Consider the following 20,897-nt stretch of genomic DNA (forward strand, 5'->3'; position numbering starts at 1 on the left):
AAATTGAAGACAACATAATCATTAAGTAGGAATTAATGCACGTTATGAAAAAATCAAAAGGCAAAAAGGGTTTCTTTTTTATGAAAGTTGATTTAGAGAAAGCTTTTGACCAAATCCATTGGGATTTCTTGAAGCAGGTTCTTCAATCTATAATAATGAACTTTGACTTTATTGATTTAATTTTAAAATACATCTCTACTCTTTCATGTAACATACTTTATAATGGTTTACATTTTGATTTTTTTGTACCTAGAAGAGGCCTCTATCAAGGGGACCTATCTCACTTTTCTATTTTTCCTTTACATGGATAGATTGTCTCATTTAATCTATGATGCAAAAGAAAATAGTAGCTAGAAACTTATTTTTGTATCTTTCTCTATCCTACAATTTCTAATCTCATATTTGCATATGACATCCTTTTATTTGGGGAGGCCTTAAAAGAATAGGCCTTGGTTAGGATGAATTACCTATAAGCCTTCTATAATGCCTCTGGGGAAAAAGTCAACTTCAGCAAATCATCTCTCTTCTTCTTTAAGAATGTCCCTGCTACATGAGGAGGGAGAATCAAAGCTATCACTAAGCTACATATTTTTAAAGATATACATCATTACCTTGGCTTTCTTATTTCTTCTAGTCAAAAGTCAGCTTGACTAAAATAAACTTATGGGATGGAAATCCAACTGCCTCTCAACTACAAGCCATTTTACTGTAGCTAATTTTGTTATTAGCACCATTCTTTTGTATCCAATATAAGTTTCTAAGATTTCTACTCTCTATTTGCAAAGAAGTTGAAAAATTTCAAAGGAACTTCATTTAGGGAAATAGCTACTATCGTATTAATTAGGAGAGAACAACCATTCTTAAAGCCTTTTTAGTCTAGGCATCAAATGACTTGTCTTTATTAATGATGCTTGTGGTGTCAAGCTTTCTTGGAAACTTCTCTTGGGTGATAAGGGCTTATGGGCTAATGTACTTCAACATAAATACATGCTTAGAAATGAGGAGAATATTCTTCAACCAAAGCCTGGTGACTCTCAACTATGGCATTTCATTTGGCAACAAGAGGAGACTATTAAGGAAGCCACTATGTGGCAAATTTAAAATGACTTGAGTGTTTCTTTCTTTAATGATTATTGGTTAATTCTTGGTATAAAGCTCAAAGACTTGTCTTAGACCTTTATCTTTAGGGGAAGCGAAAAGCATAGTATAGCTAATTGGATAGTTTATAGTTCATGGGATTTCATAAATCTCGCACCCATCCTCCTCGAGGATGTGATCCTCAAGTTAATAATTGTCCTCTCTTCCTCATAGCAAGCTAGAAATGATATCATGACATGGAGTTCTTCTTCGAATGGTATTTTTTTCTCTCGAGAGTGATTACTTTCTACTTGGAAAAAAACCCTTCCAATCTCTATAGCCCTATGTTTAATACTATTTGGAAATAAAGAGGTGTTGAGAGAATCTACTTCTTTATTTAGATGATGTTTCATAATAGATTTCCTACTAATTTGTGCAGGAGCTCTTGGTCCCAAGCATCCCCCTTTTGTGACTGGTGTAATGCTACAAATGAGGATATATTACATATTTTGCCTGATTGTAATTATGCTCACAGCCTAGGTGGTCCGCCTGAATCATCTTCCCTCTTTCTTCTCTTACTCTTTGAAATATTGGATGTCCTTTAACCTAAAATTGAATATGAGCCTCTCTTCCACTCTTGACTAGGACTTATTTTAGGGAATTGCCCTATGGCACTTATGGAAATGGAGGAACAAATCCAAACTTTAATTCCAACTCTTAGAAACCAGCTAATCCCGTGACTAACTTACTGGCGATATAGAAGTCATCTACATTAAATTATGTTTTGAATCTAAACTACTCTAAAGCTTAAGTTCTATTAATATTACAAATGTCCATGTCACCATGTTTTTTATCTTAAAAAATTTAGCCAAGTTGGGCCTTGTAATTTACCAAAGTTAGAGTATACCTTCTAAGCCATGCTTAAAGAGCATTAAAATATTTGTAAATCGCTCACCATACAATAAGATATTCACATTGGTAATAGGATTTAAATTTACAATTTTGTGAGTCATGGATGACATTAGTAATGAAGCTACTATTACCTTGGATTGGGGACAAGTTCATTTAAAGATTAGTAATTTAAAAAATAAATTAATAATTTAAAATTAATTATATATTCATTATATAGCCAGGCTATGAGTTGATAAAATTTAAGAATTTGGATTCATATTAAGAGTAAGATTAAAGTGGGTTTAATTTTTTTGGTCAAAAATTATATAGCTAGGCTTTGAGTTAAAATATTAAAAATGGAGGTGCAAAATATTTATAGGAAAGCGTATGCAAAATGGAAAAAAAGAAAAAAAAAACTCATCCCATCATTTGCAACTTTTTTCAAGTGAGGGTGCATATTATGACTCCGCCACTTAATAAATTCATATAAACTAATTAACATTTTTCTGCTTTGTAACACTTAAAAATGAAAAATAATAATATTATAATTATACTTTATCAATATATTTTCTTAAGTAAATATGAAAACTCACGATACATACTCGCCCAACTTATGATTTTACCAAAAAACTAAGAAATTGAAGCACTAGGTGTAGACCAATAAAATAGGGCTAACAAAGCAAGTCGTAAAGAGATACATGGAGAAAGAAGAGCTTAATTGCTTAATTTCTTGGTCATGGTGATTTAAGGAGAAGAGCTGATGAAGATTTTTATGGAGAGTGATCAGAAGACTCACTCATAAATTAATAAGTACTCTATCGTATATAGTCTTGTTGGAATTTTGCCAGAGTAAACATTATTAATGTTATATGGAAAATATCTTGAAGTGTGAAATTAAAACGGCAAACGCCAGATGGGATTGAAGTTTTCGATCATGTGATGAAGCTATGGAGAGCTATGAAACTGAAGTTCCCTCTGCATGCACGCCTGCTTCCTCCTGCTCTTCTCAGAAACAATATAGAGAATCCGATGCCTGTCCCATGTTATCTGTCTCTACCAATGACAAAAAACAAGAAAAATAATCAAATCCACTAATAATCCCCATTTATATTCACGTTAACCAACTAAAAAAATGACAAATATAGGAATTCTTTACTGATCCTAATTGGTGTATAATTCTGCATTTATTTAACAGGGGTATCCAAGAGTTTTTCTAAATATTTATTTGAGTACTAGAAAAGAGTTAGATAAAAATCAAATGATAATTATTATTCTACTCCTGCATAATTTTAGAAGATATTTTTAAAAGTAATTTTATGTCCCCAAATATAAGTCATTTTAAAAAAATAAAAATAAAGTTAATTAATGATGGCTATTTGAATATTATTTCTAATTATTTTACTCCTTAAATAAATTTTCCTTAATCTTTTTTTACCAATGAAGGATATTTTAGAGTTTATAGAGTAATTAAGATTATTAGTTGTATTTAATGAATTTTATTAAGATGTGTAATTTTCTTAAAAAAATATCTTATAAACTGGAATTGCGAAAATACAATTAATATATAATTAATGTGTAACCGAATCACTGAATAGAAACAAAAGTTTTTGAAATTTAATAATATAAAAAATGAGTATGGACGTAGAAGAAACGCAAGCAACCCATATAACTCCAACAAGTTCCTTGGGGATCACCCTGCATCTCGTCAGCTTACACGCTTTGCTCAGCAGGGGCTGTCCAGAGCTATAACTGACAGTTCGTCCTCGTCAGTACGTTTTAACCCCAAAAGAGATCGATTGAGAAAGCAAGACAGACATCCGAAGGGCTGAGAAGGAGCAATACTAGAAACGAGATACAACGCAGCGGCGCTTCTGCTTGTACCTCCCCCCCCCCCCTTCTTTTTCTTTTTTTCCGAGCTAGCCAGATATCTCTATCATTTATTAATTTATACCCTCTTACGCTTCTGTTTAATTGTACTTGAATTGTCCTTCAAACAGGCAGCCATGTCTGCGTCCGATTCCACAGGGAAGCAGCCAGATGTTGTAGAAGCTTCGAGTGGGATGGCAAAAGAACCTGAGCTGAAAGATGTCAATGATATGGACGACGATGGGTGCAAAACTCCCACTAGGCCAGAAAACCAGATACGTGTTCAAAGCTGTCCACCTGCGCCCAGAAAGAGAAGACCAACTCCTTCGTCAACTTCTAACAGGACGTTCTTCACCTTGCAGTGCATCATTGTGCTTCCAGAGACGATCGATGCCTTCTTCCCAGCTTCTGGGCAGTCTTCCAGCGGGGCCACCAAGAGGCGCAGAACAGGATAAACATGTGAAAGTTTTAGTCTTTCTGGTGATTATATGCTTAGTTGTGGACTTCAGTTTCGGTGTTGTGGGTCATATATATCATATGTATTTCTTATCCATGTTGTTACTTAGAATTTTCCTAGTTCTGCATGGTTGGTTGTTCGTGTCATGTCTTCTGTATTGGTGCCAGTAATCAGTTCGTTAGCTGTATGCTTACAGCTTCCATGAATTAGCTGAGTTATGTATTCTTGCATGGTTCGTCGATTTCCCTCTTTCCGCGGAAAAGTTGAAAAGACTTTTTCCTTCATTCAAAATGAATGAATGGTTTACATGCAATTTAATAGAATGAGCCAGTCTTTGATTCCATATATATATATATAGAGAGAGAGAGAGAGAGAGTTGAACATGCGCAGGTCTGGACAAGAATATTCATTCGACAAGAATATTCATTGACCAGCTTCATTTTACAGCGACCTGCAGCTGCACTGTGTTGTGGTGAGTGAGGAAGACACAGAGGGTGTGTAGGTCCCACATGTCAATGGGACCCACACAACCCCTCAGTCTCTCTCTCTCACACATGCCACGACGTTTGATAGAATCGGTGATCACCGGAGCAATATTTAAAACGTCTACACTGAATGAATCATCTTCCATGGTTTTGTTTTGTTTTCTGCGAAACTGTTTCATGCCAAATTGCCAACTCAAGCACACTGCATCGATCAATTTGAAAGGGAAGAGTGCTGGTGCTTTCTCCAGAAACAAGAACATATTAGCATCAACGGTATTTCATCAATTTGCTCATGTGTTTATGGTCCAAGTTTAAAAAAAAAAAAATTGCTCTCGTTTTCTGTTCGAATTAACTTCGAAGTTTAATTTGCACCACTCCTTCTAGAAGACTTCATGACATATTTGCGACGTCACTAAGCCCGGGCATCAATATGTACATGCTCCTATTAGACACTTCAATTTCATTTCCTGCAAAAACTTGCATATCAAGGTCTGATCGATAAGGTTCGAAGTTGGTTGCCACCAGCCGTTTGGGAAAAATCATAAAGAAGCAAAGGCACATAACAGGTCTACAATCCAGATGTTGATTATCTGCAGAGCCACATTTAATGATCGGCAATCCTTCTTTATGACCCACCCATATTCATAACTCCAGATCATTTGTCGTATCAGGCGGCTCTCAACCTTGGGTGATTTAATGTATACATTTAATTAACCCTGGAAGACTTATCAGGCCCAACCCCATAGTTACTCCGCTACCAACTTCAATTCAGGTGTGGATCATCTGAGGTAGGCTTATGTGAAGTGCCTGTAAAGTAATTGAATCGTAACCATTCATTGGACGATATTGGATGAAGTTGCGATTAACTCAACCACGTGGTGCAATGCATATGCCAGAATGTTGAGCATTCATCCCCATCCTCTAGCTCCATCGTCATCGTCATTCCCAAACTTCACAAGGAGCTCAGCGCTACCTATCGTTCAGAAAATTTGATGCCGATAAATAGTATCACTATCCTGACGACGTAAACTTCGCAGGTCTGGCACGTCCCAACAACACCCTCTTGAATCCTCAGAACCCACTTTGAATCCTGCCCCTGAGTTCTATCGCAACTCCAAGTACTGCAAACCCGTCAAAGATGGTATGTTGCATCAGAAAGTGATCATTACTCTGCTCGCACCGCCCACATTGCTAAGGCCATGAGCTGAAAGCGCCACCCGAGAGCTCGAAGAACCATTCTTTCATTCTTTCAATCCGAATTCTCCTATGCTGTGTGTTTTGTTGTTTCTCACATATTTCTGCTACGGTATTGAATTATCCAGTGCGTGTGTTGACGGCCTCGGTATACTTGCTGTCTTCAGATATAAAAGGGAAAATTTCAGCCAGGACCCCGGACCGAATATAATGAAAAAGAAGACCTTCAAATTTCTGATATCTCATTGCAAGTCTTGGATCCTCATTTGATATTAATTTGGCAAGCCAAGGCCAAGTTGCCCGCAGAAAAAAGAAAAGCTGAAAGCTTGCGGTCGAAGAGGCGAAGTACGGGAATGCTCTGTTCCTCTCACTCTCCTTCTCTCTCACCTTTTCTAAGATCATGACCACTTGATAAATTAACCAAGGTGTACTCTACGAAAGTATAATTGATTTGGGGTTGGGAACACGAGTAGATATGGTTGGGTAAGACTTATCTTTCTCTCCCTCCAACCTATCTTTAGTAGAAAATCACAGAGGAAATTTCATTTTGGTGAAGAGATGGTAACGATCTAGTTGAGACAATCTTAGTTTCCAATCAGTAGGTTTTTGACATATGGTTAAGAATGAAACAGAGCCACCTATTATAGCAAATATTTTCATACCGTGATGTTACCCATATATCGGTATAAAAAAGTTGTTGGATGTAAATTTGAAATGCATGGATGCAATTAAAAGATGAAGGGAAAAAAATTACCTTTCATATTTGTATGTCACTAATATACTAGTATGTGATTTTCATACTGGTATGTACAAGTTATACCGATATGAATGTGTGTTTTTTATCTATCTATAACAGCCTCCATCATACTGGTAATACCTATTGATATAGGTATGTATAATACATACCAATGTAATCACGCCATATTGATATGATTTTGGCATCCATAATAGCCTTAAGCATATCGACATGTCTATTTTATACTAGTATTTGTAGTACATACTGATATAGATAAGACATACCATTATGATTGTGGCTTCTACAATAGCCTCAATCATGCTGTTATGTTTATTTCATATCATTATGTATAATATATATATCGGTATAATTAAGACATACTGGTATCACAATGGCTGTCATAATAGCCTCAATCATATTGGTATGTCTACATACCAATATGAGTTTAGTTTTAAACACTGAATTATAAATCTTTCAAATTATGGTTCACTTACTCTACATATCATGTTGATTTCTTTACCTAACGTGTTTGATATGACATTGGCTTCAAAAAATTTCAAGTGTATGTTAGTTTCATGTTTCAATGACTTATTTGAAACCTTACTTTTTGTGGTTCATTTCCCTACATGATATTTATGGCCCTACCTTACTTGTTCCTTATAACACTGACTTTCAAAAAATTTCAAGTGCTTGTAATAACTAGTTTTAAGTAAGGATGACTTGTTCATTATACTACTGTGTGTAATTTATTACCTTACAAAATGTTGTTAGTTTCCTTATATAACTTGTTCATTACACTACCTTAAGTTGACATGGAAGTACATCTTTATACTTCATTTTTCCTATTAAAGACAATTGCAAAAGAACATAAATGGCTAAATTTATTCCCTTCCAATGACTTCTTCACATATAAACAAAAAAGATAAATTCCAAGAAATTTCATGACAACAATAAAATGCCAAAATTTATAACATTGACATTGTTAATTCAACTTTGCCTCTTCTTAGCACTATCACTTCCAAAAAGTTGTAACACGGCATTGTGTTTGGAATTCTTCTTAAGGTTGACAATCCACCACAACAATTCAACTTTAATGTTACAAACATCCTCATCAAAGTATGATGGACTTATATACCCATCTTCATCAAAGGAAGAGTTATCCCATGATTTCAGCCACTCAATGATGTGAACCCTGCAAGATCTCTTGCATAGGCAAATAGGTTTAATCAAATTGCTTAAAAAACTAAAAGAAGCTACAATAATGGAAAGTTAACATATTAATGTAACGTATATATCGGTTTGGAGATTTTTTTTTTGGCCAAAGGTTTGGAGATTTAACTTGTGCTCATTTAACATCCTTCTCAAATTCTTCCTCATTCTTAAACAGTTGGGGTTTCATTGCATGCAACAATTGGTGGTCAAAGGAATAACAATCTTGACCAAAAAAGCTATGAGGTTAGAGGCAGCAACGGACTTGGTGGTCATTCCTTCAACGGAGATTATTGGATGACAAGTCCGGCCACAAAGGCTTTGTTGAAAAACTTTGTTAACCTCGCTACGTGATGCCTCAGTTACATGCTTCAAAGCTTCCAAGTGAATGTGTACACAAGATGTTTTTCTTCTCAACAATTTTAAAGGCAACTTTATCATTTGACTTTTAAAATTAATTTCATATTAGAGCCCCAACTGTGCAGTGATATATTAGAAAGTTTAGGGTCCTTTTTTTTTTTTTATCATCATCAGTCAAAGGTCCCTCTGTGAAATTTTCCCAATATAAAAACTACAGGGATTTCTATGACATATTGAAATTCATTTATGTAATAACTAGCTGAGGCTAGATTCACTTGTCCAGGTTCGAAACTCCAAGAAGAGTTCACGGTTTCAATTTGGTTTGGTTTCTATCGATTCTTGTAAGCATGAGATCTTTTCGATTTTCTAGTAATCGGTTTTGGTCACTTTTCCTTTGGTTTTGGTTTATGTGTAGATCTTCGAATTATTGTTAAAATTTTTAAATTTTTGTTTTCATAATATATATATATATATATATGTATGTATGTATGTATGTATGTATGTATTAATATTTTTAACTTATTAGCATTATTCATTAAAAAAATTCTTCAAAGAAAAGAAGAAAAAACATCTACCCATAATTAACATCAATTTAGAATAAACTCTATATTTTCGTTGAGGAGAAAGAAGCAAATAAATTCTATATTTTCATCGAAATTCTTTATTAGATTGGGTCGGGGAACTTGAGATAATTTACTAAGTAAATAAATAGTGTAAATTTTTTTTTACAATAGTATAAAAATTTCAATCAAGACTGGTCAAGGTTTGGTTTAGGTTCTTAATGCCCAAAACTGAAATTTGAACCAAGCTACTCGGTTTATAAAGCTTGAAGACTAAAATAAACTTGATCACCAATTAACTTTAATCAATTCTTTTCAGTTTGATTTGATCCTTTTGTTTGGGTTTGAACACCATTGTTAGAAAAAAAAAAGTTGAGTGAATTTGATGTGATAAAACTCATATTAAACAAAGTTGAGGGAAAATTAGTACATAAATGAAAAGAACTCATACATACATGATACTTTATATAGCATTTAGATTGATAGATTTAAATTTAAATTTTAAATTTTAAATCTTACATTTAAAATTTATGTATATAAAATCCTTTGTTTGAATATATTATTAAAAAAATTTAAAAGTAAAAGAAAGACAAGCTGATATTTAAAGTAAAAACGAAAGATTGAAAATAATAAGTTTACTTTTGTTTTTCAATTGATGAGAATGAAGAACGAGAAATGGTGAGAGTGGGAGACTAACAAAGGCACTAATAGTAAAAATATAAAGAAAATAAAAGAGTTGGAATAGGTGAAATTTTAAATAATCAAAATTAAGAGAAATTTAAAATTATAAAGAAAGTATATAAAACATAAATTTGGTTATGGATCAAATCCAGATCCAAAAACTTTTATGTATCTAAATAAAGGATTTAATTTAAATCTAAATTCAAATCCTCCTACGTCCAAACACACTATTAAAATTTTAAACTAGAGCATAGAGCATGTTTTTATGATGAGTAAAAGGGACTTTCATTGATAATGATAGGATCTCAAATGCGCTTGATGATACAGAGGTTTTGTGCCATCTATCTAAGAATTTTTGGAGCCAAACGAGCCGAAGTGGAAGAAGTGGAATGTTAATGAGTCATTGTATTATTGTGCATGTGTACGCCTACATTAACACTTCCATATATTTACCTGCAAATACGGTTTTATATTAAACAACTTCTTATATTTATCAGACAATAACTTAGGACTTAAGATTGGAAATCAAGTCAATTTCATGATCTGTAGCATTTGTACGAATTGATTTTCAAAAATAACTACACAGTTGGTGGAAAATGATTCATTAATATTCCCGTGCAAAACTCATCATTGAGATTCTAACCACGCATCTACTCCTTTCATTGGCACCTGGACGCCGGCCTTCCACACGTCAACCCTTTAGTTCCCCGAGATACATGTGCTGTATGCATAATAATTAACTTTTACTGGGACGCTCCCATAGTTTTCCATTTCTACCACGGCTTAATCAAAGCGTGCCGCGAAGATGAAAGTTATCAGATCCACAGGAAAGTTGTGGAGCTTTCTGTGGTTGAAAGCACAGAAAGCCCAACCAGAGCAAATTACAGAGATGCTCTTATGTCTGAAGTGAGTAGCGTCACTACTGAAGACGCCCAAGATGGTGAAAGCTCTCAGGAAAAGCATGAAATGAAAGAAGGGGCGTTAATGGAGGAGGATGCGGCAAAGAACGGTGAAGAGAAAGAGAATAAGACGGGAAGGGTACGAGAGGTACGTGTACAATGTGCCGAAACAAGTGCACCCAGGGATGTGGATTTCAAGAGATGCCATGATTATTCACAACAATCTTTGAGAGGCTGGCTGATGAGGCTGCAAGGCTCATGACCTGCATAGAGGAAGACTCTGTCTTCCAGGGAGATGCAAGGGTCAGTGAAGCTGGTTTTGCCAGGAGAGCCTGCCAAGCACGCCCATGCTGAAGCTGTCAAAGCTGTCATCACCTACCTTTCTTACGATGCCTAATTGTTGGCAACTCCGTTTTGATGCCTTTTTGCGTGGATAGTACTGCATCGCTGGACGACCACTTATCGTTATCTTAGTGTATCTGTTAATTTTGTTTATAAAATTTTTTGGTACTGTATATAGTCTCTGAGAGCAGGTGTACTTGGAATATTATAGCAGTAACTATACCGTGTAAGAGCACCAATGTTCCCTGACTTGGCTTGGGATTTCAATTGAACCTGATGTTCATGAACTGAAGTTTCACATCTATCAGATGTCTCAAGACAAATTCTTTTATATATCGTGCTTCAGATGAAGTTGGAACTCTCTTAACTCTTCCATCAAAACAGGTATACCACTCTTTCTGAGAATCTCGCAATTAGTTGAACTATCCAAAAAGCAGGCTGCACTATGATCCCATACCACTGTTTCAAGTGGAGAATCATCGGTTTAATATTTCGAACATAAGAGGAAACGTTGCCGTCCGAAAAGAGTCAACTTTTGGGGCTTAGACCAAAGAGATGAGGATGAGAGGGGCTGACTGATCGAGAATAGATTTCCGCTGAGATCAAAATGGTTAGTATTTAATTTAATTTGTTTTTATATTTTTTATTATAATAGATCTTGAATTTAAGAAAAAATATTTTTTAAGTATCACCTCTTTTTTAAAAAATAATTTATCATTTAAAATTTTAAAAATTAAAAACTTCAACTGGACAATTTAAGTCTCATACATCACAATTTGGACTTAGTTAACTCATTGCCTCTCCAAGTGTGTTCAATGACAAGCTTGTACATGTTTCAATGCATAAAAATGGGGAAACATGCCTTTTGATCCGTTCAATTGAAGAGAAAGGATGTGAGAGAGGACGCCTGAGCTAAAACAAACACGCCCCAAGTAATTCCGAGAATCCATTCATGTAGTATTTTCGTCAAAATAATAATGTTACTTAGAATGGAGAAGGAACATTTTGTTATATTGGTTAGGTAGGATATAGCATGGCTCAGGAGGAATTGGCCATCATCAAATGCTTTTTTCTCTGATAGTAATTTAATCTAATTGTGAAGTAAAAGGCATTCCTCAATATTAATATTAATATATGTAAGGTGAATACGTTCTTACGAGACTGTCTGACGAGTGAAAAGGGGCTTGCCAAGATAAGCTGTCTAGCCAGACTGCCAGCCCGGTAAGGGAAAATTATATATATGTGTGTGTATGTATATATAGTTCCATTACCAGAAGTTCTTTCCTGATAAGGCATATCATTTGTCAAGCAACAACAAGCTTGCATGCGTGTGTGTGTGTGTGTGTATTATCTCTAAAAAATGAAGGCACGTAGTCCCCTGACGATTCAGTTCAACCGATGAAACTACAAGCCCAACATCACACTGTATGCATCAGTAGCACTAGAACTCCACACACCACGACGCCTCTCTTCTATTATTTCCTCCCTTTTGAGTTTTTACCTCTTTCCCCTCTTTTTTGGATCAGCAATCACAAAATGAATATAAACCTACAACTAACCGGCAGCTCACGGAATCAGAGGAGCCTAGGGTCTCATCCCTATTAAATTAAACGAGATGCACAGGAGGAAGCTCCGTAAACAGCATATTTTTTTTTTATTCATTTCAGAGTCGAGGGCGAAAAAAATGCTATAGGGTGGGTATCCCCATCTGTGCACTCAGCATAAATACAGACATCATGAAATCTGAAAGGGGGGAAAATATACCTGGAAAATGTCCAGGATCTACTACTGGTCAGGTTCCTGTATTTTGTTAAAAGTGTGGGCATTATTTTCACGTCGAAGTTATAGTATAGAATAAGCACGTATCACCTCCACCACAGGCGCTTGACACATTGGACACTTTCTTCTACTTTGGAACAGCTCATTGGCACATTTTGAACAAGTGCACATGTGCCCGCATCTACAGCAAAAGCATAATAGTTTTTCAGTGATAATAATCAGGCGTAGACCGGCCATTAATGTGTCAAATTGATACAGAATAATACCTGTACAACAAAGAATCAATATTGCTTGCGCGGCATATACAACATAGTCCTTTTCTTACGCATTCCCATTTAGACTTTACATCGGGTGAATCATGGTCATGCATATCTGTGATCCATGTAACTGAATTTTCTAAGTAAACCTTCAATAGAAAACCCAGAAGGCCCAAATGAAAAGGCCTGGAGATCAATATAGGATGTTAAGGTTGAAAGAAAAGAAATGCAAACCTGATGAACCAGCTGAGCGATTTAGGGCTGCAGAAACTTCCTGTCTTATTGAGCGCTGCAACTCAAGCTGCATATCCATACAGGCCTCCAACATTCTCTGCATATTATTCATTCTTTGCTGTAGCCTAGCCATGTCAATTCTCAAGTCATTGATAATCTCCCACTCCTGACAAAGCCAGTGAATCAAATAACATAAATTTAATAGAACAAAAACTCAAAAGTCCAAGCCATGAACAATTCAGCTAAGGAGAAGTAAAAATGTTGTATTAAACATGAAACCTAGGACCAATACTAGAGTAAATGAAACAATTTTTCTCATACTCACCAAAGAAAATGAATGCCCAATTCCTGGATGCTGATTATTCATCTCAGCTCGCGGCCAATTGTCATGATTGGAATGTCGTTCCCAGAGAGGCTCAGGAGGTGTTGGTGATGAAGGTTGGTCAAGTGGAATGTTGATGGTATCCTCCTGACCAACAATCTGATCCCTACGCGGCTGCTCCAGGTCCTGTTCAACTGAGGCAGAAGAAGGAGTTGTTTCTTGCAGCTCCCACTCAACATGAGCATGACCTTGCCTTTCAACATATGATTGTATCAACTGGTCAAGACTTTCGCGAAAACTGCTGCCAAGGAGGTTGGAAACACTTCTCCTACAAAATGAGAGAATACTTGTTCTCGTTTAGTTTTGTTTTATAAAAGGGCATGCATTATCCCTCCTATCATATTTACATACCTATTTAGCAGTTCCCTGAGTTCCACGCTGTTCACATTGTCATCATCTGGAAAGTAAAAGCCATGTATTCTACCAACTGGAGCAACTTCATGATCAGAAGGTCCACCCAACCAATTTTCCACAGCCTCCTGAAAGCCACCATCCTCCTGCCACATTTCTGGGGCTTCTGGTAGATGAGAATTTTCCCCATCTTCATTGCCCAAAATGTCTTGAGGCCACTCATTGGCTGTACCACCAGGACGATTATCATCTAGACTTCCCTCTAAGCCATTTCTCAGGGATTCATCACTTCCTTCATTTTCAATAATTTCTTCCTGCTGATGTTCTTCCAGAGCAGTAGAGTCATACCTATTTTCATCATCTACCATAGTGGCTTCCATAACATCACTAGAAGCTGATAAACCATTATCATCATTGCTTGTGACCCTCGGCTCCGATTCCTCAGGATATACCTCACTAGATCCCTGCATGTTGCTATATTCTGTAACTTCAATCTGACAACTCTGTTGCATGAGTCCATCAATGGTATCTTCAACTCCCATCACAACAACATATTGCCCACTATCATCTCTTCTTCTCATCCCAGTACTGGATGATGATTGGCAATCTCTTGACTCAAATTCCAAAAGCTGTGATGACCCTCCTATATCAGCAGCGGGGTCTTGACAATCTAAATCTTCCGTAATGGTTACTTGAGTAAAACTCTGACCATCTACAATCCCAACTCCATCACTTCCTCCAACGGTAGGTTCAGACTGTTCAAAATGTACAATTGAGACCAAAGGTAAGCTGCTGGAGTCAGTTTGCTCGTTTGAATTATCATCAATGCCACTGTTGGATGAGGTATCTGACAGAGCGCAAATTACTTGACTTCCACTAGAATTGTCCTTCCCAGAGAAAAACCCTTCCCTGTTTGAAAAACAAGTTGACAATTTTGATATGAAGCACAAACAAAACATTACAACTATTACAAATCAGAATAAAGTCTCTTTTCAAATTACAGGCCGAAAGAACTACTCACCTTAGACCTGATACAGTCTGTTTTTGCCTCAGTAAGCCTAATTCACTTTCAGCTATGGAAGTGGGCCGGTTAACATCAATCGATCTGTCGTTTCTCAAGAACCTACCCCTGAGAAATGCCTACAAACAATTTTAACATCCACTCATCAACTGCAAATTGAGATTCATCATTTAAGATGAAGATAGTCTCAAAATTCTTTGTACCACAGTACTTGGATTCACGGCAGCTTCAAAATTCTTTGGATTGTCAAAATTGTTTCAACTTTTAATGATTTGTGTCTCAAGAATTTCTCGGATTTCACCATAGAAAAAAGAAGAAGAAGAAGAAGCAACTTTCAACTTTCCTTTGTTTCTGTACTTCATATCAAAATATAAGTTTAAGTCGCTACATTAACAAAGACATTATTTCACATGTAATTTAACATAGAATTTTATTATAAAACCAAGATGACTAACCAAAACAGTTAACAGATAACTAAATATCTTTTGCCCATTTCACAAAAATAGAGTTTCAAACTTGATGCCCATGCTGCGCAGGCAAAGAGGAGAAGAAATACCTTCAGAATCATATAAATTAATTAATAATTATTAAGGGCAAACCTGAATGCGGTTGCGATGGGGAAAATGAGATACAGCTCTATGGTCCAATAATTCCTGAACTTCTCTTTGTCTTTCCCTCTCAGCCTTCTTAAGCATATCAAGCAGGACCTGTCTGCCACACAATTTACGAATACCCCTTCGCATATGCTCTGTTTGACCCTCACTCTGATTAACAGCAAACCCATCACGAACTCGTTCTATTTGGGTACCAATTTCAGCTGATTGTTCTTCCCTGTTGTCCCCAGAAGCAATAACTCTCTGCTGGCTACTCAATTGTACCCACTCCCTTATGATTCTCACCCTCTCCTGCTCAGTTTCACCCAGCCATTCTGATCTTGAACTGCTATTACCTTGGGGAATGTTAGTGGCTCGATCCCCAGCACCACTTTTCATCCATTCCCTGAAAATTTGCCTCACCCTTTCCCTTTCAATTTCTCCAAGATCAGAAGAATTATCACAACTAGAATTGTTTAATTCATCCTGCTCGTCAGGAGATTCAAGCTGACTTTGTGACTGTGACCATGTTTCACAATCATTCTCACCCAAAATCGAATCTTCTACAACATGCCTCTCTCCTGTCTCATGGCTACCTGGAATACTTGCCTGTGAGAGGTCAGTGATGAACTCGTCACTCCTTTGCTGAAGTAATTCATCACTAGGTCTTCCTTGGACTTGACCCACCACATGCTCATCCTCAATCTCTCGCCACGTTTGCAAGATTGAAGAAGATCGGGTGCTTCCACTCCCTCCATCTCCTCGCCTCCTAGGTGATTGAGAATGGGAATCCCTAAGAAAAGAAGAGTCAAGCACAGACAGATTATGTAGGCCAGCAATAGCCATTTCTAATTTACCCTTTTAACGAGCATACAGATCTTTTACACCCATCAGAGTCCAGTGCACTAAAATTCGCATACTTAGCAGGCAGAATCAAAGGAGTCCCTATAGAAACTGGTCGCTTCATATCTGCAAGGATTCGACCCCATTGCATTTGCCATTAGAATCCGTGTCCTAGCTATCACCCTTATCAATCTCAGCCCCATCATCAAGAAAGGGATTACGAAAATTGGACTATTCAAATGAAGGAGTTACAGCTACTAAACCTCAGCCTGCAAAAGAAAGGGAAAAAAAACTATATCAATATTTTTAATAAAAAAGATTAATTTGAAATAAAAAGGTGACTTACAAGAAGTCATCGAATTTCTATACCGTAACAAAGATTCGGCAGATAGTAAAATTGAAATCAACAGACTCAACAAAAAGAAGACTCTGTTTTTTGATCCTTAGCGCCGTCTAAAAATTTGCCGGGAAATCGGACCTCGGATTCTTTATTTGGTAAAACTCATACTCGATAAGGTCAGGGGAGCTGAACAAAACACAGACATTCGCCCCTCTGCACTGAAGGAGCTGGAATTCTTTAGTTTATCTCCAGAACAACGAATTTGAAAATCCATTCCTGACCATTTTTCTCACCTTTCTCAAAAGCCCGCCAGAGAGAGGACAATGGAAACCGCACACAATTGAAATCGGGAAGCTGACTATTCAATTTTCCAATAGAAAGAAGGCAATGGAAAACATAACAGAATCCACAATCAGCCTTAGAACCCGAAACAGAGGATTTGAGCATCCGATTCGATAAATAAAGAAGATAAAAAACTTACCAGTGAAGTTCTGCTTTTGATTATAAAGTAAAGAAAACGAAACCCTAGCAATGAAGAAATTCAAAGAGAGAGAGAACGTAAATGGAAGTATGTGAGGGAGAGAAGGAAAGAGGGAAGAGCGCCGATTTACAAATAAAATAAATAAATGGGGACATGTCATTTGGCATCTGACTTTCCAAAGAAACTGCCGTAACACTAACGTCTGAATTTTCGCGACCGGTTATCATTCAGTGACACGTGGCGGTTTCCTTTCATATCTTTTACTTTTGGGTTAGCAACGACGAAATTTGCTAATCTTCAATTCAACGTGAAGTTTGCCATTAGTCACCGCACCACCATTCAGCGCAGTCGCACATCAGAGCCAATCCCCCCAGAAAAAAATAAAATTAAACAGTATTGAAATTGAATATGCAATTGCAAACCATGCATAACATTCTTAGATATTTTAAAATGTTATTTATATCTCTTTCACTAAAAATGTCTGAATAAAAAGAACTCTAATGAGAAACACACATGTAGTGTTAAGTAGTTGGTTAAGGAGTAGAAACATATGTCATGAGTAACTTTTCCTATGATTTGTATCTCTGCCAACAATGATTTGTTAGTTTTTGTTGAGTCAGAAAAATGAATTAATAAACACGTAGACTGATTCCAATCGATCTTAGCTACGGCTTCATAATAATTTCGAGGAAAACCAGCGGGAGAGATGGGATGAAAAGCTGAAGGAATAAAGTTGTTTGTCGATGATGATGATGAGACGGAAAATTCATGGTTTTGGGAGATAAGACGGGTTACTAAATGGCTGTAATCATGGGGTCATTTAGGTGATCTCATCCGATGAAACAACAACTGTGCTTTTTATATGAATAAAAAATAAACATAAAAATAACCAAAAAGGGAGGCAACCAAGTAATCATCGTGGAGTACTCGAGAACCGGTAAAATTGATGTCCTGATCACCCTCTCTTAAATACTTTAAAGTTGGCGGGACCTGTGACTAATTTAAGTAAAACCCACGCAGAAACTATGTTCATCAATATAGCCTCTTTTTTTGCACTCATGTGTAACTCTCTTTACAGTTTAGACTATTTCCTATAGTTTGTTGTGTTGCATTTCTCAGATCCTCGAATCTACGGATAAACAGTATAGATTTTGATTCCTGAGCTCCAATTTCAATTCACCAGCCGCGGAATTCTAAAAAGAGAAAACTTGTAAAGATGTCTTCCTAAAGCCACTCAAGCCTAATCATCAGCTTTTGCTTTGTTTTAATATTAACTTTATCCTGTGAATTTTAGAGTTCGTGGAGCCAAAGCAACCCCCAAATTCAAAAATATAATTGTTAGGCTCAAGTTTTGCAGCCCCGCTACCAACCCCCTCCCCCCAAAAAAAATTCCCCTTTTCCTTTTCTTCTTCTTTCTCTCCTAGCTTCTTTCTTTTTTAAATCCAATCCTCCCTTCCTCTCCGTCTGTGTTGTTAATAAACGACTTCTAGCGCAGAAAGAGAAGATCAGAATGAAAAAGCTCAACGACCGAGTTGACTTCCCGACAACTTGAGCGCAACTAATTGTGTTCACAAGCTCACTAATTTGAATTTCCACAAGCAACTGACGTGGTTGATAATGGTAATTGAAGGGCTTCCTGAAGCTGTCGACATCGATATGAATAAAAAGTCGTCAGACGCCAATGTTGTCCGTACATGCATGGATCCAAATGTTCCGAGTGGGAGGGCTTCCTGAAGCTCGTACAAGGGCGGGCAACGCAATGTGTGTGAGTATGGTCCCGTCTCCGCGTCTAATCTAATCTGCTTGCTATTTACTGTCAGACGCAAGTGGCATATTCGCGAGCACGTTGCATGCACATCCCGAAAGGTGCGGGAATAGTCATGTTCTTCTGTCTCGCTCCCCTTTAAACAACAAATCGCCACTGCTCGTTTCCGTGGCTTTATTATTGTTCTTTAAAGTTATGATGGGATGTAAGTTTCTTTGGATTACTGTCAATGATTACTTCATGGGATGCTGGAGTGCCATATTTTTAACTAAAAAGAATGATCAGAGAGTGAAAAGGCAAAGGGTGGTGGCCATGGGAAATAATATTAATGGTTGGGCCAAAAAGCTAGTGGAGAAACCGGAGGAGGAAATTTAAAGGAGAGATGAGAAGTGAGTTGGGAGAGAGTAGATAGAGAGACGTGCAATAGCAGCATGTCTCCGGATGAAATAATATAATTATTGTAAATGATGGATGGAGTTATATATTAATCAAATCACTAATATAAAAATGACTTTTTACGGTGATTAAAAATGACTTTTTACAACGGTTAACGAGACGATGTTGTTCCAGGGGGTGTAAAAAGTCTCTCTTTTTATATCGGTTATAAACCCGATGTAAAAATTAAATTTTTTACATCGGTTATAAAGCCAATGTTGAAAGTTATATACAAGAAAATTAAAAAAAAAATTACTTTAACTTTTTACACCGGTTCCAGTCCCAACCGGTGTGATTGGGATTGGAACCGATGTAAAAGGTGCACTTTTTACACCGGTTATGACCATAACCGGTGTAAAAAATATTATATTCTACAACGGTTGTGGTAATAACCGGTGTAAAAAGTATTTTATTTTTTTATATTATATTTATTTTATCGATTTTACCCATTCCTGTACATAGAAATTGTCAAATCAGACAGCCCAATTAATTTACAATTGTTTATCAAGTATTTATCAACTATACAAAGCTATTTAACTATTAAAAAAACTAATAATTGTTTAAATTGTCAAAATTGCCATTCCTGTGCATAAAAATTGCCAAATCAGACAGCTAAATTCATTTACAATTGTTTATCAAGTATTTATCAACTATACAAATCTATTTAACTATTAGGAAAACTAATAATTATCTAAATTATGTCAACTATCAAAATTAAAACATGTCTAAAAGTAATAAAAAACCTCACAAAGTCTCCACAAAATAGGTTGCCCAACGTATGCGGATGTCTTCAATTTCAACTTCAGAAAATGCATTCAAATTGTCGAACATCTAAAATTTAATTCATAAAGTAGGCATATTAATCAATCTCAAATAACATAATAAAATAAAATTTTAAAAAATATATATATTTACCTCTTTTGTAAGTTCGGTCATGCCTAATGTGATAATATTGAGCATGTGCCTCATGACATATAGACCGCACAAGTTCGTCCTCACCGGTTGTCTATGACTCTATATAAGAACAAATCATAAAAAATTAGTAAGAAATCTTAATGGTTGAATATATTAATAAAGTATAGCATCACCTTTGGCTCAATCCATGTGGGATCCTTGAGCTCATGTCCATGCTTTGTAAGACTACATTTTGATATGTTCTCATTGCCCTATGATCAAGATTACCAAGTTAGTAAAAATATTCAAAAAAAATTAAATTAAATAGTTTAGTAAAAGTATTCTTACAAGTCTATCGTCTTCTTCATTTCTTTCCCAAGTTTGTAATGGAGGGAGCATAAAAAGACGACAGTGTTGCTCTTCATTGAAAGAACAAATAATTGCCAATGGTCCCTGCTAAATATAATACAAGTTAAAGTAAATCCACATTAAAAAACTATTAATTATAAATTGATCCTTACGAGTGCACATATGGAGCCATAAAAACATCCTTTTTGACTTCACATATTCTCTGTTGGAGGTACGCGGCCCTTAACTCTGGAGTATTACCTTTCTCTATCATGTGATGAGGGCAAAGGAATCCAAACTTATCACCTTTGCCCGATGTAATGCACAAATGATGAAGATACCTACAACAATGTAATTATATTAGTTTACTAAACTTGATGATTAAGTTTACTTACAACAATGCAATTATATTAAAGA

The 20,897-nt window shown here is 36.2% G+C and overlaps 2 protein-coding genes across 4 annotated transcripts; one reads left to right on the plus strand and one right to left on the minus strand.

Moving 5' to 3' along the window:
• Positions 1-3,553: 3,553 nt before the first annotated feature.
• LOC129315177 (cyclin-dependent protein kinase inhibitor SMR1-like) lies at positions 3,554-4,475 on the plus strand. Its single transcript, XM_054958738.1, has 2 exons — positions 3,554-3,845; positions 3,966-4,475. The coding sequence occupies exon 2, from the start codon at positions 3,972-3,974 to the stop codon at positions 4,287-4,289; it is 318 nt and encodes a 105-aa protein (XP_054814713.1). The 5' UTR covers positions 3,554-3,845; positions 3,966-3,971; the 3' UTR covers positions 4,290-4,475.
• Positions 4,476-12,385: 7,910 nt separating this feature from the next.
• LOC129315785 (uncharacterized) lies at positions 12,386-17,175 on the minus strand. 3 transcript variants are annotated; one of them, XM_054959835.1, is made up of 10 exons: positions 17,039-17,103; positions 16,851-16,915; positions 16,232-16,486; positions 15,381-16,167; positions 14,782-14,900; positions 13,761-14,669; positions 13,353-13,677; positions 13,028-13,193; positions 12,803-12,908; positions 12,386-12,717 (listed from the first exon to the last, which is right to left on the minus strand). In XM_054959835.1, exons 3-10 carry the CDS (start codon positions 16,366-16,368, stop codon positions 12,600-12,602), a joined length of 2,667 nt encoding a protein of 888 aa, XP_054815810.1. In that variant the 5' UTR covers positions 16,369-16,486; positions 16,851-16,915; positions 17,039-17,103; the 3' UTR covers positions 12,386-12,599. The 3 variants fall into 3 exon arrangements, with proteins under 3 accessions (XP_054815810.1, XP_054815808.1, XP_054815809.1); XM_054959833.1 differs by lacking the exon at positions 16,851-16,915 and having other exon boundaries at positions 17,039-17,175; XM_054959834.1 differs by lacking the exons at positions 16,851-16,915; positions 17,039-17,103 and adding an exon at positions 16,587-16,834.
• Between the last annotated feature and the right edge of the window lie 3,722 nt (positions 17,176-20,897).

Source organism: Prosopis cineraria, unplaced genomic scaffold, assembly GCF_029017545.1.
Source record: "Prosopis cineraria cultivar Desert tree isolate PC_DT_omini unplaced genomic scaffold, ASM2901754v1 PC7, whole genome shotgun sequence".
Classification (NCBI taxonomy): domain Eukaryota; kingdom Viridiplantae; phylum Streptophyta; class Magnoliopsida; order Fabales; family Fabaceae; genus Prosopis; species Prosopis cineraria.

What these genes read in the sequence shown, in the direction of transcription:
- LOC129315177 (XM_054958738.1), top strand. Translation starts at nt 3,972, where the DNA reads ATGTCTGCGTCCGATTCCACAGGGAAGCAGCCAGATGTTGTAGAAGCT.
- LOC129315785 (XM_054959833.1), bottom strand. Translation starts at nt 16,368, where the DNA reads ATGCAATGGGGTCGAATCCTTGCAGATATGAAGCGACCAGTTTCTATA. An exon ending in TCGCTCAGCTGGTTCATCAG is followed by an intron (nt 12,909 to 13,027) that starts GTTTGCATTTCT and finishes CATGGATCACAG; the next exon opens with ATATGCATGACCATGATTCA. An exon ending in ATTGATTCTTTGTTGTACAG is followed by an intron (nt 12,718 to 12,802) that starts GTATTATTCTGT and finishes CTTTTGCTGTAG; the next exon opens with ATGCGGGCACATGTGCACTT.